Genomic DNA, 17212 nt, shown 5'->3' with positions numbered 1-17212 from the left:
GTGGTGGCACAGTGGTTAAAATGCAGTACTGCAGGCTACTTCTCTTGACTGCCGGCTGCTTGCAGTTTGACAGTTCGATTCTCACCGGCTCAAAGTTGACTCGGCCTTCCATCCTTCCGAGGTCGGTAAAATGAGGACCCAGATTGTTGGAGGCAATATGCTGACTCTGTAAACCACTTAGAGAGGGCTGTAAAGCATTATGACGCGGCATATAAGTCTTAAGTGCTATTGCTAAGTGCTATCACCCTACTGACGATACCAAACCTAAAATCAGCAAATGATCTCTACGATTACAGATATTCCTCGACTTATGACCATCATGGAGCCTGCCCACCATGGTCATAACTCAACCATTTTTGTGGTGATAGTTAAGCAAACCAGAAATAAATGCCAGTTTGGGGCAAAACCATCATAAAATGTAGTCACGTGATCTTTGGACACTGTCAAGAGTCCATAAATGTGGCCCAGTTGTGAGTACAGTCACGTGTTCATGGGGTAGGGGTGGAAATCCTCATAACTTAGAATACGGGTCATTAGTACCTCCTAGGACAGGGGTAGGCAACCTTGGCTCTTTTATGACTTGTGGACTTCAACTCCCAGAATTCCTGAGCCAGCCATGCTGAAGGGAAAGGGAGAGGTTTCCAAGCTGAGCCATGCTGGCTCAGGAATTCTGGGAGTTGAAATCCACGAGTCATAAAAGAGCCAAGGTTGCCTACCCCTGTCCTAGGTAGATCTGTTGAAACTTCAGTCATTCAGTGATCAGTCATAAGTCGAGGACTATCTGTACTACTTGTATCAAAAGCAGTGAAGTGCCATCCCCTTAATTTGGCTTCTGCCCTTCTTGTTTTGCTTTACCTCTCACCCCTTCCTGTCCAAATCAATGTTCTCATCTTCAGATCAAGAGTACCAAACGCAGGAAAGGAGGAAACCACACTTGTACAACATCCTTACAGTGTGTTTAAATTACACCAAAGGTGTGAACAGGCATTCCTTCATATGGCTGTCCACATCCATGTCTTTCCATAAGGCTGGATCCTTCCTTTGAGAGTGCTGAGCTTATGAGGTTGCCTATGTTGGAGATCCACTCTTATTTTCTACTGAATATGAAAAGCCTAGAAAGCAAGCAAGACCATCTCACTCCGTGGATTCAATTTTCCATGATTTGAAGAAGACGATAGACCCCCCCACTACATTATTCATTCTTTCATAAATGTTACTTATTTTTTTAAATAATAAATGTTATTATTCATATTTTGCCGCAGCCAAATAACCCCAACATGGTGAATTGAGAACGTTGGAATTTGAATTGACCCTCATTTGTCAGTCTTAAGTTGGAATAACTGTTTTTTGTTGTTGTTGTTGTTTTTTGTCTTAAGGTTACATATATGGCAATATTTCCTGAGGACATCCCTCCCAACAAAATCATCCTTAAAATGGGCGCACAGGATGTAGACATTGGATCCAATGGTGAAATTCGCTATTCTTTATATGGCTCTGGAAACGGCAAGTTTCTTTTGGACCCCGAAAGTGGTAAGAAGTGGATGAATTTTTACACGGATGATTTCTTTGTTTACTGTTGAAATTAAAGCTACTTAGGAAGCCTGCCGATTTCTCTCCCTCAGCCCCCTGGGTACCTCCTCCACATTGCTGCCAAAATCTGCTGGCTGCTTCCAACATTTTACTTATTTAGAAGTTGCCTAGTGGTTCTAAAAATAGATCTTACAGAGGAGATTAGCATTTGTCCAGTAGGATAGGATAGGACAGGACAGGACATAGAATAACAGAGTTGGAAGGGACCTTGGAGTCATCCAGTCCAACCCCCTGCTCAAGCAGGAGACCCTATACCAGAGGTCACCAACCTTTTGGGCACCAGGGACCAGTTCAATGGAGAGAGGTTTTTCTGCAGACCGGAGAGTGTGTGGTTTTGTGTGCTGCCTGCATCCCACGGATGGGGCTTTGCTTGTTTGTGCGGACCGGTTGCTGGCATGCCACGGCCCGGTACTGGTCCACGGACTGGGGATTGGGGACCCCTGCCCTATACCATTTCAGACAAATGGCTGTCCAATCTTTTCTTGAAAGTCTCCAGTGAAGGAGCACCCACAACTTCTGGAGGCAAGCTGTTCCACTAGTTAATTGTCCTCACTGTTAGGAAAATTCTCCTTAATTCTAGGTTGATTTTCTCCTTTGTTTAGTTTCCATCCATTGCTTCTTGTCTTGCCTTCTGGTGCTCTGGAAAATATGTTGACCCCTTTAAACTATTTAGGAATGGAATGGAGTGGAATGGAATAGAGATCAGGATCAGAACAGAATGCTTCACATCATTTGGCCAAGTGTGATTAGACACACAAGGAATTTGTCAGCGGTGCAGAAGCTCTCAGATGCTTCTTAAGATGCACCTTTCCCTTCCCTTTCCTATACGAAGCTCCTTTCTCTGTTTTAAGGACCTTAACCCAAAAATGAGCCTGTGGCAATTGTTGTTCACCTGTTTGCTGGTGTGATTGGCCACATGCATGACTAACCACCATCTACGATTCTTCTTCTGCCTGAGTGAATCCTGTGTGTTACTTCCTGTCTTAGAGCTGTATGTCTATCCATGAGAGGCGTGCATTAAAAATGCACTTTTTTTTTCCTATGAGGTCTCTTTCAGCTTAATGAAAGAAATATAGCTTGCAAAGTTGCCTTGAATGGAAGAGAGAATTTTTCTAGCAGGAGGGTAGTGCCTTGGCACTTATTTAATGATGAAGTAGGCAAATGTTCTCTTGAGTGTCTAATCTTCCACTATACAATCATCTCTTCAGCAGCTTACCACTTTTCCGCCTCCTGACACTTCATTTCCTCTATTGCAGTACACGTTCCTCCATCCCAGGCTGCTTATCAAAGCTACGCAATTTTTTTTAACAGTTTTGGAGGCGATACGAGGAGGGGTTGCGATAAAAAGGGGGACATTCTGATCATTTACCAGCAGCAACGTGTTATGTCAGTGGTAGGAAAGTGCAGATTAGGTAGGATGGCCCACATAACTTGGCGTTCAGAGATAAAGAGAGTGCCGTGAGGGAGACATCATTATGGTGAAGAACATCTAGCGCAGGGATGTCAAACTCAATTTCATTGAGGGCCGCATCAGCATTGTGGTTGCACTTGGGGGGCCGGGTGGGTGTGGCCAGGGTGGGTGCAGCCTACTAAGTGGGCGTGGATGGAGTGGGTGTGGCCTACTGGGTGGGCGTGACCAACTCTACGTCGTTCGCATCAAGGGTGCCTGTGGGGGCCTGGGCAGGAGTGGGGCAGATCTGAGGGTCTCTGGCAGAAGGGGGTGGGACCGGGGCAAGCGCCAAGGCATGGTCCATTTCCTCATTCCTCACAAAGGGTGACACCTCCCCAGCATGCACCCAGGGGGCGAGGCCAACGCGGCAGGGGCTGGTTCCTCACTGTTTCTAGACAGCCTTGTGGAGCTAAGACTGAATGCGTTTCCACATAGATGGCCACCACAAAATTGTACATTGGCTCCTGGCCAGCCTGGGCCAGGGCCAAGGCAGCGGGGGGCCGTTCCCTCACTGTTTCCAGGATGGCTTCGTGGGCCACATGAAACCACTTCGCGGGCCGCATCTGACCCCTGGGCCTTGTGTTTGACATGTCTGGTCTAGCGTCTGCGAACATTTACCTTGTTGAATAAAAAAAAACGGAAAACTTTAAAAATGATAATACCATAAATGGTCCACGGACAATGGATTAGATATTGAATGTAGGTCAGACTTCCCTGCTTTGTGCCCACTGCAGATCCATTGAGAAAGAGTCAAATTCCCAGATTCTTTCCCATAAAATTCCAGGCAGAATTAATTTTTGTCCCTGGTTGATAGTGAGCAGCGGGTTATAGAATCCACACCTCTTCAAGTTGCCAACGTTGAGAAACGCTGGCTTAACATGCTGTCTTGTTCACACAACACAGTAGCTCAGGGTCCAAGCCATTTTAAGATAAAATTAACTTGTAATGTTAAGATAAATTACTTTTAAAAAAAACAAAATAATGGTAATAATAGAATAATGATATTGTAACGACAATCCATTGTTTTCCTTTTCTTTTTCCCTTGAATTTCTTTTAGGGGAGCTCAAAACTTTGGCTTCATTAGACCGTGAAAAGACCCCTGTCTACAATTTGATCGCCCGGGCAACTGATGGGGGAGGGAGGTTCTGTCAATCAAAAATCCATCTAATATTGGAAGATGTCAATGATAATCCTCCACTGTTTTCTTCTGACCACTACACTGCCTGTGTCTATGAGAACACTGCCACCAAAGCCTTGTTGACCAGAGTTCAAGCCAATGACCCTGATGTAGGTGAGTATAAGACACTAAAAGGAAAACTGATTGGAAGCGTGTAAGTAGAACATGGTAATGGGTAGCCTTTATTTTTCCTGTAATTTATGCATTATCTTTTAGCCAAAGTTGTAAAACTCAGAAATAGCACAAGAACCTAAAGTTCTCAAATCTGAATCTAGTCCCCAAACCCAAAGCTCAAATGTTGGTTAAATAGTGTCATGGTGTCACGGTTAGGTTTAGTGGTGAAGTCCCCAGACTAGAAACCAGGAGACTGTGAGTTCTAGTCCCACCTTAAGCATGAAAGCCAGCTTGGTGACTTTGGGCCAATCACCAGGAGACTGTGAGTTCTAGTTCTGTCTTAAGCATGAAAGCCGACTGGATGATTTTGGGCAAATTACCAGGAGACCGAGTTCTAATCCTACCTTAGAATGAAAGCCAGCTGAATGACTTTGGGCCAGTCATTCTATCTCAGCCTAAGCCATCTCACAGGGTAATTATTGTGGGGAAAATAGGAAGAAGGAATATTGTGTATGTTCACAACCTTTTGTTATTTATAGAAATAATAGCGGTTTTAAATATTTTATTTAAAAATTTTAAATATATTTTTTAAAAAATGAGATCCAGTTTGGTGGTGTGGTTAGGGAATTGGGCTAAAAACTAGAAGAATGTGAGTTGCAATCCCACCTTAGGCACAAAGCCAGCTGGGTGATCTTGGGCCAGACACTTTCTCTCAGCCCTAGGAAGCAGCCAATGGCAAACCACTTCTGAAAAACCTTGCCAAGTAAACTACAAGGAGTCATCCAGGCAGCCTCCAAGAATTGGACACAACTGAATAGAAGGGGGGAAAAAACAAAATAGTAGAAAGTCCACGGGATAAACTGCATTCAAAAGTTACCAAGCAGAGAAGTGTTGTAAGAGATACATTTTTGCCAACAATTTCTGGAATCCTTATATATGTAGGAAATGACCAGGCTGAGCCTGAGGGAAGGGGTCAAACACACCATAAGTCCTGAGTCCCTGCGTGCCCACAAGAGATCTAAGTCCAGCCCATTTAGAATGCCTGTCTTATCTCCTGCTCATTTCCCTGGACTGTTAGTTGGTCAGATTCTTTTCCCTGAACTGTTAGTTGGTCAGATTCTTGTAGAGAGCTTAACCTTGCAATAAATCTGTATACTCATTTGAACTCCATAAATCTCCTGATTTCCCCAGTGCTTGACAATATGATTGTGCAAAGTTGCAGCACAGCATCAGGGGAAACTTTTATTAGTGTGTCCCGGATGTGATTTTGGGAACCTTTTAGATAAAATATCTGCCAATTACAGTTTGGTCATCTCATAAACTTTGTAAGATAAACACAGTTCACCTATCTCTGGAGGACTTTTGCTACCAAAAGACAAACTCTAGGCAGGGCTGAATTGATGCAAAAGTTCATCCTGTTGCAAAGTCTAGTCATTGCAGGATGTCCATTAGATTTGCCACAGAATTCACAAACTCTCCTAAATAAAAATAGGATTTCAGCCTTGGAATCTTATCTGTCTTTGGAAGTTTGAAAACAAAAGTGTGGAAATTCAACTGAACCTCTTATTGCTCACACTGAGAAGAAAATGCGGCTAAAAATGTTTGAATTTGCGTTTTGCATTTGAATTTTAAAATGCAGATCGAAATTTGAATGCAAACAGATTTTCGTGCTTTTCCCTTCCTGCCATTCTCTCCTTTTGTGGCTGCTTAATGTCAGAAATGAGAGAGCCGAGCAATGAGAAAGAGAAACAAAGAGCCAGCAGATTTTATAGTTAATGATGAATAGCGCAGATTTCATTTTCTAACTTTTGACTTGTAGTTAGCTATTAAGGTCAAATGCAAACACAGGATGCCGGTAATAAAACATGACAGTATTGATATGTGAATATTAAAAGAAAGATCTCTTGATTCAGCAGTCTGTTAATACAGCTATAAATCCTTCCGTACTGAACACATGCGACCCTCTCTCCATGCGTAGTCCTCTTTTGTGAGCATGCTGTTTGCACAATGATACCTGCCTTAAAGGTGTATTTTTGTGGGAAGACAGTAGGAAGGGCGTAGAATGAAGAGGGAGGCCGTAAACTGTTTGCACAGTTCTGTGTTCTGCTTGCTCCGAGGGTGTTTCCAAGCCTATCAAGTCCAGAGTACGTTCCAGGAAAAAATGGAATAATCTGAGCAACACCAGCAAATAAAAAAGTTATGTATAACTAGAGAGACGGGCTTCTAATTAGTATAGGTGTTTATCAAATGTTTGAAAATCTGAAACTTGGTGATATACATCAATTTCATGTTTAATTTTTTTTGTACAATACAACAACCCTTCTTTCCCCTTTATTCCTTTCCTTCCCTTTTTCTCCTCCCTCCCTTTCTTCTCTTTCTCTCCCTCTCCTCCTTTCCTTCACTTTCTCCCCTCCCTCCCTCCCATTTCTCTCTTTTTTCCCCTCCCTTCCCTTTCTCTTTTTCCCCCTTCCTTCCTTCCTTCCTTCCTTCCTTCCTTCCTTCCTTCCTTCCTTCCTTCCCCTACCACAATCAAAACTCTTGACAGATGCTACGCGAATTGATCACAATGGTCTGATAGGAAACATTGGTGCTAGATCCTCCTGGAAAGAGAATTAGCCATGCCTGCCAACAACACAATCAGAGGAGAACATACCATACTGTAGTCCTGAACACAAGTCAAGTTTTACTTTTCATTTTACTCCACGGGTGGCACTGCGTTTGCCACTTCTAATCTTAGATGTCCTTGGTAAACCAAGGAAGTAACTAGGATCAGCCAAGCAACAAAGCTTCCCAAGGAGAATTTCGCCAGTCAGTTCTCCAGGTTTTCCCAGTAGCTCACTAGGCATTTGATGGAACCACTTACCACAGGGGTCCCCAACCCCCGGTCCGTGGACCGGCACCGGTTTGCGGCATGTCAACAACTGGGCTGCACAAACAAGCAAAGCCCCATCTGCAGGATGCAGGAAGCATGCAAAACCATGCCCCCCTCCGGTCTGCGGAAAAAACTTTCTTCATGGCACCGGTCCCTGGTGCCCAAAAGATTGGGGGCTGCTGACTTACCAGATTTCCCAAAAAAAAAACCCACCCCCCACTTCCCAAATGCCTACCTTTTAGGTCCCTTAGACACCTGAGATACATAATCTAATGGGACTACTCACCTACAGAAATGCTAGGCAGTAGTCAGTTTCATCTGAACCAAAGCATGAGATGATGGACATCCTCTCTGTATCCAGATGCCACAATGATAGCAAAAATGCAATGTAGTATGTGACCTTCTGTGTTCTGGGCCAGAAACTATCTGGAACAACTAGGGATTGTTATACGTAGCACAAACCTTCTCAGTCATTGATCAGAGTTGGTTTCCTGGACTTTCTCAAAGTCTGGCCTTAAGGTGTGGAGATTACAATCCCCCTACTTCAAAAGGCAGGAGATGCTAACAAATAGTGACTTGGACAAAGCCAGTAGCTTCCATGGCTGAGGATACAACTGAGTCTTGTTCTCCCTGATCCTTGTCCAACACCCTAACCATCTCATTTGATTTGCCTTTACAATGCAACAAGAACTAAAGAATTTGACGAGTATAAATAAAACGAGTCAAAGAAAATAGATGTATTCAAGGTGCCACCATTTCCAATAGATAATGTTTCCCAAATGGAGCTTTTTGTGGAGGTAGCTGTTCTTATGGGGAAGATTAGTCTAATTGTGAAAATTTCATTTATTTTTTTCTTCCCTCTCCTTAGGCTTTTTAGTTGTACACTGGGGGAAATGAAGGCATATTCATTAAGTAAAGCAGCAACTAATGGCACAATACACCCCTGAGGAAATGACCATAAAAGCTGTCACAATCTGCAAGGGATGGACAATATATTCTTGAATTTGGAGTTGTAGCCTTGCACTATCATTTTCTTTGGGTACAGGATTATGTAACTGTGCAGTGAAGGAGACAATTATGGTTTCCTTTCATTCTCAGATGGAGCAATATGTCCTAGCTCTGAGATGATGCCAGTGTTGATTCTAGATGAAGTCAGTTTTCCCTGGAAAAAGCCAAGTTCTCAATTTTAGTGTCCTTCTAGGCTTGATCTCCTGCTGGAGCAGCTCATAAAAAAATGTACCCATTACATTTTCACTTCTTTAGTTGAGCTGGTCATCAGTTGTGGCTGCTACCAAGAGGTTCTAGCTGTGCAGGGGAAATCAAACCAGTCTGTCTTACATCACAATGCACAGATGAAAGGGGAGAACTTACATTAACAGAATAACAGAGTTGGAAGAAACGTTGGAGGTCTTCCAGTCAAATCCCCTACTCATGCAGGAGACCCTATACCAGGGATAGGCAACCTTGACTCTTTTATGACTTGTGGGCTTCAATACCCAGAATTCCTGAACCAGCCATGCTGACTCAGGAATTCTGGGAGTTGAAGTCCACAAGTCATAAAAGAGCCAAGGTTCCCTACCCCTGCCCTATACCATTCTGGACAAATGGCTGTCCAATCTTTTCTTGAAAATCTCCAGTAATGGAACACCCACAACTTCTGGAGGCAAGTCGTTCCACTGATTAATTGTTCTCACTGTCAGGAAATTCCTCCTTAATTCCAGGTTGCTTCTTTCCTTGATTAGTTTCCATCCATTGCTTCTTGCCCTGCCTTCAGGTGCTTTGGAGAATAGGTTGACACCCCCCCCCCTCTTCTTTGTGTCAGTTCCTTAGTTGGAACCGTGTAGATTGGAGCATTGGCACTGTGTCATGCAAAAGCAGAAAGTCACTGCAGCAGCACAGCATGAAACTAGTGTTATGCTAGTGTGTCACAAAAGTAGCATTGAAGCAGCACAACACAAACTCTTTTTATTTCGTAGTATGTCAGGAGGCAGCGCTTATGTTGCAATGCAGCAGAAGCCTATGAATACCTGCGGCTATTATCATAAATGACAAATAGTAACAAGCTCTACATGTGCCTTTGAAAACAATTTGGAAACTGCCATAGTTATAAAATAGAACAGTGGACATAAAATAGTGGATATGGATTTCTGTCTAGCACAGGTAGTCCTTGACATATGACCATAATGGAGTCTACAACATATGTCATGACGGTTGTAAAAGGGGTTGCTCACATGACCGACCTGATTTTACAATCTTTTTTGCAGCAGTCATTAAGTGAATGCATCAACCATAACATGAATGCTACGGTCGTTAAGCAAACCCTATGTTCGCTACAGCATCAATTTGCCAAAAAACCAGAAGTTAAATGCCAGTTTTAGGCGTAATCATTGTAAAAAGTGGTCGTGTGACCATGGAATACTGCAAACAGGCATAAATGCAGCCATGTTGCTAAACACCCAAAGTGCAGTCACATGACCATGGAAAGGGAACAACTGTCAGAATTTTGGAACCAGGTTGTAAGTCCCCTTTTTCAGATAGGTCGTAACTTCTAACAGTCATAAGTCAAGGACTGTCGGTCTTACACCTGTCCTCCTGTTGCTACTGCAGAAGCTTATCCTCTGTCTCTTCAGTTGGATGATCATACTTCTGCGCACAGCTCGAAGAATGAAAGGGGGGATTATGTTGACCCGGACTTAGGGGACAGTAAATACGTGCAGATGGCCCCGCTCTCTCTGGCCACTTGCAGACCCATGATTGCAAGGTCATGAAAGGACAGCAAAGGAAACACCCAATATTCTAACCCACCCGGGAACATGTGGTGCCTTGGGGAAACACCCAAACCACCCAAAAGGGAACACATTAGCTACTTCTGCTTTCTTCCTTCTTATCTACAGTGTGCCAGTCTTAAAGGGCAAAGTCTCTATCTTATGTGTGTCAGCTTTGCTGGGTGAATTGCTTGTGTAATCAAAGCAGGTATAAAAATAAGGCTTTTTCGATATTTGGAGCTTTTCTCTTTTTAGAGACGCCCGTCTTTACTCAGCTGAATAAACACGTAACTCTTGAAGGCAACTTCTGGTTTCCTGTATTTTTATCAAGCAAAACCTCAGAACCTGCGTATCATCTGGGCCCAGTTCAACGCACTGATTTTGATCTATCATAACCAAGCTTTATATGGCTTGGCTGCAGGATTAGGAATTACTTCAATTAGCCGATAAAGCTAGTTGGGCATCTATCAGTAAGCGAAGAACTCATGATTCATGAAGCCACTTAGATTCAGACAAGGAATCTCCCTCGTCTGTGCACACATGTAAGGAGAGAATGCAGTAAGTCCTGGGTCAACGTGAATTTAAAGCGATGGGACCCTATAGGTAGTGCTTCTTTATTTTGGCTCCCATGCCATGGGACACCTTTCCCCCAGAATCTGGTATCCTGTGTAAGTATTGAACTGTACTGCTTTCATTGACTTCGTTTTCTGATTGTTACGGTAAACCACCAGGAGTCACAATGAGCTGAGTGGTATAAAAGTAGATGTAAGAGATAAAGAAAGACAGACAAAAGGATGTGTACACTTATCAATTATTGATTATGTGCCATCAAGTCAGGGCTCATATCTTAGCAACTGCATAGGTAAATTTTCTCCACGACAATTTGTGCCTAACCAAGTCTTTCAGGTCTGCCAGTGGTGCATCCGTTGCCACTGATCAATACTTTTTCTATCCTTCAAAGTTCAACTTTTGCTTCCACAGATGTTCAGACAGAATACCATTGCTTGCAGTGTTCAGATGATTTTATTGATGTTCTGGTCAATAATTTATGGGGGATAAAAATATAGAGTGTGATCATCTGAAACGTTTCTTTAGCCAGATATATTGGATTGATTGAAACAATTATATAAACTTGAATGAATATTTTGACGCAATCCAATGCATCAGTTTTGGTCTCCTGTTCACAGCGGGACTAAAAAAAACATGAATTCTTCCATTACTAATAGATTTCCAACTATAAACTATGCTTAATGGATTTAAGACAAGCTGATTTCATGTGGATCCTTATGGATCAGTTTTGACTTCAACGTGGATTCTTAATTGTGGTTTGTTCCACTGCTCTAATCAAGAAATAGAAAACTGCAATTAATGGGGGGGAAAGTCCTGGTTTCTTTATTCATTTTCGTAAATGGATAAAGATAGGATCTTCTCTTTAAAGTAAGAATAGAAGAATAAAATTTTATAAATACTCACCTATAAATAATAATTGTAGTTATTTGTTATTCTGATTTATGTAACTCACCAATAACTTACCTGACATTGGGCTCAGGTTAATTCATGCAATACGAATAAATAATAGTAATAGATGATAGATGACCAAGCCACTCATTCAATGGCTTGAATCTGCAAAGACTTTAAAATACCAATGAATCAAGTAGGCAGATAATAAAATCATAATTTAAATACTACTTACCTTTAATAACTGCAGAATGTTAGGAGATAAATCCTGTGTGTATCGACATGTAGATTCTAAATTATAATTGAAGTATCATTTCTTCCTAATGACTTTTTCAAGGTTTCATGTCATCACCTTTGGATAAATCAAAAATGGTTTTTTTTTTAAAAAAAAATCCCTGTTCCTTTGAGAGTGTCATCTAATCTTTGGTAATATAATTTAAACAAGTGTCTGTATATGGTTCTTATGATTGCATTTTATGAATATGCCTGGACAATTCTACCCCAGGCCTTCCTAAGCAAGGAATTGTGCTCCTGACATATTGAGCGGAAAATAAATGTATATTACATTCCGATCCATGTTAATTGGTTTTATACAATAACATTTTTTTGTCATAGCAAAAAAAAGGATTGCCCAGTTTGATGGCTGAAGCTATTTGATTTGACTGAGCTTGTAAAGTTGGTGAGGTTTAGAGGAGGTTTAGCCTTCCAAGTTTGCATTGCAAAATCTGCAAGAATAGAACGGAACGGAACGGAACAGAACAGAATAGAATAGAATAGAATAGAATAGAATAGAATAGAATAGAATAGAATAGAATAGAATAGAATAGAACTGGAAGGGACCTTAGAGGTCTTCTAGTCTAGCCCCCTGCTCAAGCAGGAGGACCTATACCAGTGATGGCGAACCTTTTAGAGACCGAGTGCCCAAACTGCAACCCAAAACCCACTTATGTATCGTCAGGTGCCGGGTGGGCATGGCCCATTGGGTGGGTGTGGCCAATTGGGTGGGTGTAGCTGTGGTGGTAACGGCAGACTGGTTGGGACTAAAAAGTTCAATCAGTCAATTCCAACTTTGCGAGATCTTTTTTTTTCCTGCGAGAAGTTGAAATTGACTGATTGAATGAACCTTTTTTTTTTTTTGCACACAGCGGTGGAGGCCTAAAGTGAAAAGGTTTTATAAAACCCAGCTGAAGGCCTAGGACTGGGACGACGAGCGCATGCCCACAGAGAGGGCTCTGCATGCCACCTCTGGCACACGTGCCATAGGTTCACCACCACAGACTTATACTATCTCAGACTACTAAATGGCTTCATATGTATAAATATAATGGTGATTCTCTTTGTTGCCATCTAATGGCTGTCTGAATTTTTGCACGCTTTATGTGGTAGCCCTTCTTGATTAGCAAGTGAGTAAAAGACTCTCAGGAAATTCCAAACTAAAATGGAAAGTTAAAAATAGTTCCCAGAAGAAAGCATTATGGAATCATATTTGTACTGATGCTAAAATATATGGACAGCCGTGAAATCATCAGAAGCTTGAAGGAAGCTTTATCTTTCAAATACGACTAAAGTAATTTTGAATTAACGAAGTATAACTAGAAGCAGGATGTGTAGTTTGTGGATCGTAAGTGATTGATGTCAAGCAAATAGTTCTGGCTCGAAAACCAATGTGTTCCTACTTCTGTTGGCTTCAAAGGAAAGGGAAGGCTGACTTTAAAAGACTGTTGTATTCTTGTTTGTTTCCCTTTGCCACGGCTAAGTTGTCCAGATAAGGCAACAACAAAATGGAAATGTGCAGAACTTAGTTTTTGCATTTGTGTTAAATTAGGCTGAAAGCAAACCCTTGCTGCATCGTAAAAAGAATTGTCCTGATTTCATTTTTAGCATACAGATCTCTTATCATTCTTGAAGTTAGTTTAAGTTGGCTGTCTGGGGGATGAATAACCCAGCAGCTCACACAGGACCTCTGAACTTATCTCCTTTCAAATATTCTGTAGTTAACTTTTGCTGAAAATGAGTGGTAAGGCTTCTCAACATTCTGTAAAGGTAAAAGTTTCCCCTATCCAGTCCTGTCCAACTCTAGGACCAGTGGTCGTCTCTGTTTCTTAGCCAAGGGAGCCAGTGTCGTCCGAAGATGCTTCCGTGGTCATGTGGTCAGCATGACTATACACCAAGGCACACAGAATGCTGTTACTTTCCCAACTAAGTGGCAGCCATTAATCTACTTGCATTTGCATGCTTTCGAACTGCTAGGTGAGCAGAACCTGGGGCAAGTGACGGGAGCTCACCCTATCACACAGCGCTTGGGTCTCTAACCCGGTCAGTCAGCTTTCCAACTGACAAGCTCAGTGTCTAAGCTTTAAGCCAGGGATCCCCAACCCCTGGTCTGTGGACCGGCACTGGGCCACAGAATGCCTGAAAGCGGTCCGCGCAAACAAGCAAAGCCCCATCCGTGAGATGCAGGCAGTACATGAAACTACGCCTCCTCCAATCTGCAGAAAAAACCTTTCCCCAGGGTACCGGTCCCTAGTGCTCAAAAGGTTGGGGACCTCTGCTTTTAAGCCCTTGTGCTCTCCATTATTCTTTAGAAGTTTTAAAATAGGGGAGTGAAAAAGAGAAAAAACTGGGCTCCTCTCCTTTCCCCCAAAAAAGAAGAAATAGAATTCCTGATCTCACCCATATAAGAGGCATTTGCCTACCGGGTCTAGTTTTCCATCCAAAAGTTGCTGCTCTACTCCAATTCTTTCCCAACTTGGAAGTCTACCAGCATTGTGGGACATTAATTCCCAGACCTGTGGGTTAGACAGAATTTGCAGAGATGCAAATTCTAACACATTGAACCTGGGCCAAATGATAGCAAATGGACAATGATCAGGGACAACATTCTTTGAAAAAAGGGCAATTCCAAATAGCAGCTAATGGTGGCTGGGTTGAGCCAGACAAGAAATGGACACGAATATATAGGTAGTCCTTGACTTATAACAGTTCATTTAGTGACTGTTCAAAGTTACAATGGCACTGAAAAAAGCGACTTATGAGCGATTTTCACACTTACGACCGTTGTAGCATCCCCATGGTCCCTGATCGAAACTCGGATGCCTGGCAACTGACTCATATTTATGACGGTTGCAGTGTCCCGGAGTCATGCAATCCCCTTTTGCGACTTTCTGACAAATCAAAGTCAATAGGGGAAACCAGATTCCCTTAACAACAGTGTTACTAACTTAAGAACTGCAGTGATTCACTTAACAACTGTGGCAGGATATGGGGCAAAATTAAAACGGGGCAAAATTCACTTAACAAATGTCTCACTTAGCAAATGAAATTTGGGGCTCGGTTGTGGCCGTACGTCAGGAGTGTCAAACTCAATTTCATTGAGGGCCGCATCAGCACTGCGGTTGCCCTTGGGGGGCCGGGTGGGTGTGGCCAGGGTGGATGCGGCTTACTGGGTGGGCGTGGATGGAGTGGGTGTGGCCTACTGGGTGGGCATGGCCAGCTCTACATCGTTCGCGTCAAGGGGGCCTGGGGGGCCTGGGCAGGAGTGGGACAGATCTGAGGGTCTCTGGCAGAAAAGGGTGGGACCGAGGTAAGCACCAAGGCATGGTCCATTTCTTCATTCCTCACAAAGGGTGACACCTCCCCAGCATGCACCCAGGGGGCGGGGTCGACGCGGCAGGGGCTGGTTCCTTGCTGTTTCTAGACAGCTTATGGAGCTAAGACTGAATGCGTTTCAGCATAGATGGCCACCACAAAATTGTACATTGGCTTCCAGCTGGTCAGGACCAAGGCAGCAGGCGCCGTTCCCTCACTGTTTCCAGGATGGCTTCGTGGGCCACATGAAACCACTTTGTGGGCCGCATCCGGCCCCCAGGCCTTGTGTTTGACATGTCTGCCGTACGTGGAGGACTACCTTTATCTCATAGCTCTGCTGCTGATAGCGCTGAACTACGTACGATTGAAGTGTTGTGCCATGTTGGCATCTTGGTCTTTTCTGCCTCACAGAATTAAGAAGAACTGCTCTTCCCTCCTCTTCTCTTTTTTCAGGGGTGAACAGAAAGATTGTGTATTCCCTGGCAGATTCTTCAGAAGGCTTCTTCTCTGTCGACATGTCCTCGGGCATCATCATTTTAGAACATCCTCTTGACCGGGAACTTCAGTCTTCCTACAATGTCACCATTAAAGCTTCCGACCAGGGTATTGTGCAGACTCTCTCATCATTTGCTACCGTTACGATTACTGTCCTGGACATTAACGACAACCCCCCTGTCTTTGAGAGGAGAGACTACCTGGCTGCAGTGCCTGAGGACACCTCGCCAAATGCCGAGATTATTTTTGTGTTTGCCACCAGCAAAGACATTGGTACAAATGCAGAGATCACCTACCTCATTAGATCTGGTAACGAAAAAGGAAAATTCCAGATCGATTCTAAAACAGGTAAGTTTACCAAAGTAAGGAGAAGGCTTATAAAGCAGGTTTAAAAATAATCCTTTCATTTTATAGTTGAGTAAGAAATACACACCACTGCTCATATTTAGCTTGGGTGCCGTTGTTACTAATTTATGCCTCAACCCAGGAGCAACAGAACAATATTACAAAACTCCCGAAGAATCTCCATTGTGCCTAGTAAAATTCAATATAGAACTTAATGGCTGCAGTCCTCATTTTCACTAACTACCATTGAACTTCTGAATAAGCGCAGGTTGTATTTTGCTGTAGAAAACATTGTCAAGCGTGTAAGATTTCTGTTACACAAGTGAAGCACTTGGCATCCATTTCTGTTAAATTTCAGTCAGTTCTCTCCAGGCCATTTTGCTAGCCTTGAATTATTACTTTGGGGCTGTTAGCTATCTCGCCCAATTGCGTGTCATCTGAAAATTTGATAAGCAATCCCTGTGGCTCTTCATCCAAATCATTAGAGAAAGTATTGAAGATGAGAGGACTCAGGAAGGATCCTTGTACCACTCCACATGACACTTTCCTCCAGTTACGACGAGCAAAGTTTGAGTGCAATTTTCGAGCCAACTATGTACCCATTTAATTCTCATGCCATTTATCCCACACCCAGCTAGCTTGCTAATCAGCTTGTCATGAGATACCTCTGTAGTATTCAGGACTGAAGCAACACTAAACTGGATCTAGTTAACTGACTCCTTCCAAAAATATTTGTAATCAAATAACCATTTCTGTCAGATATGAAAGACCAGTTTCATAGGTGAAGGTCCAGTTAAACTGATTTATTGCTAAAAAGTCTATGCTCGGGAATCTTCTCAACTAACGGCACCTGCTTGGAGTTAGATACAGGTCAATGGAATTCAAGGAGGCTTGGGACTTAGTCCGCTTATGGCTATGTAGAGATTCTAGGCTGATTCATCTTTTAACTCCGCCCCTAGGTTCTGCCACTCCTTTTCCTACAAATTCCTTTCCCTTGTCCAAGAAAGGGATATTTGCAACAGGAGTGGTATTTGTCCAAATCTTTGATATTTAAAGAGGGTAAGATAGACTATGCTGCTTTTAAAATGGTATAGAAAATCTAAAAGTGGGAGAAACAGCCAAGATCTAGTTCTGATATGTGAAATGAGATGAGATGGGATGGGATGGGATGGGATAAAATAAGATGAGGTGAGATGAGATGAGATGAGGCGAGATAAGGTAAGGTAAGATAAGATAAGATAATGACTTTTATTGTCATTTTTTACTATGAGCATACTGGCCCACATTAAAAATGAAATTATGTTGCCTGCTCTTTTTATTAGTTGAATTTGCCTTTCAAAGGGTTGGGTCCATTTGGA

General features: G+C 42.8%; 1 protein-coding gene across 1 annotated transcript in view; it reads left to right on the top strand.

The window, feature by feature from the left end:
- The window catches only part of FAT3 (FAT atypical cadherin 3), a 285051-nt gene that overhangs the window by 184999 nt on the left and 82840 nt on the right, over positions 1 to 17212 (top strand). The window contains exons 12-14 of the mRNA XM_029285492.1: positions 1377 to 1530; positions 4098 to 4331; positions 15468 to 15857. Of these exons, the coding sequence (XP_029141325.1) occupies positions 1377 to 1530; positions 4098 to 4331; positions 15468 to 15857 (778 nt within the window). The remainder of the gene's footprint in view (positions 1 to 1376; positions 1531 to 4097; positions 4332 to 15467; positions 15858 to 17212) is intronic.

The sequence above is a fragment of the Protobothrops mucrosquamatus genome, unplaced genomic scaffold (assembly GCF_001527695.2).
Source record: "Protobothrops mucrosquamatus isolate PMUCROS unplaced genomic scaffold, P.Mucros_1.0 scaffold1771, whole genome shotgun sequence".
Taxonomy (NCBI): Eukaryota; Metazoa; Chordata; class Lepidosauria; order Squamata; family Viperidae; genus Protobothrops; species Protobothrops mucrosquamatus.
This window is presented reverse-complemented; position numbering and strand designations above follow the sequence as displayed.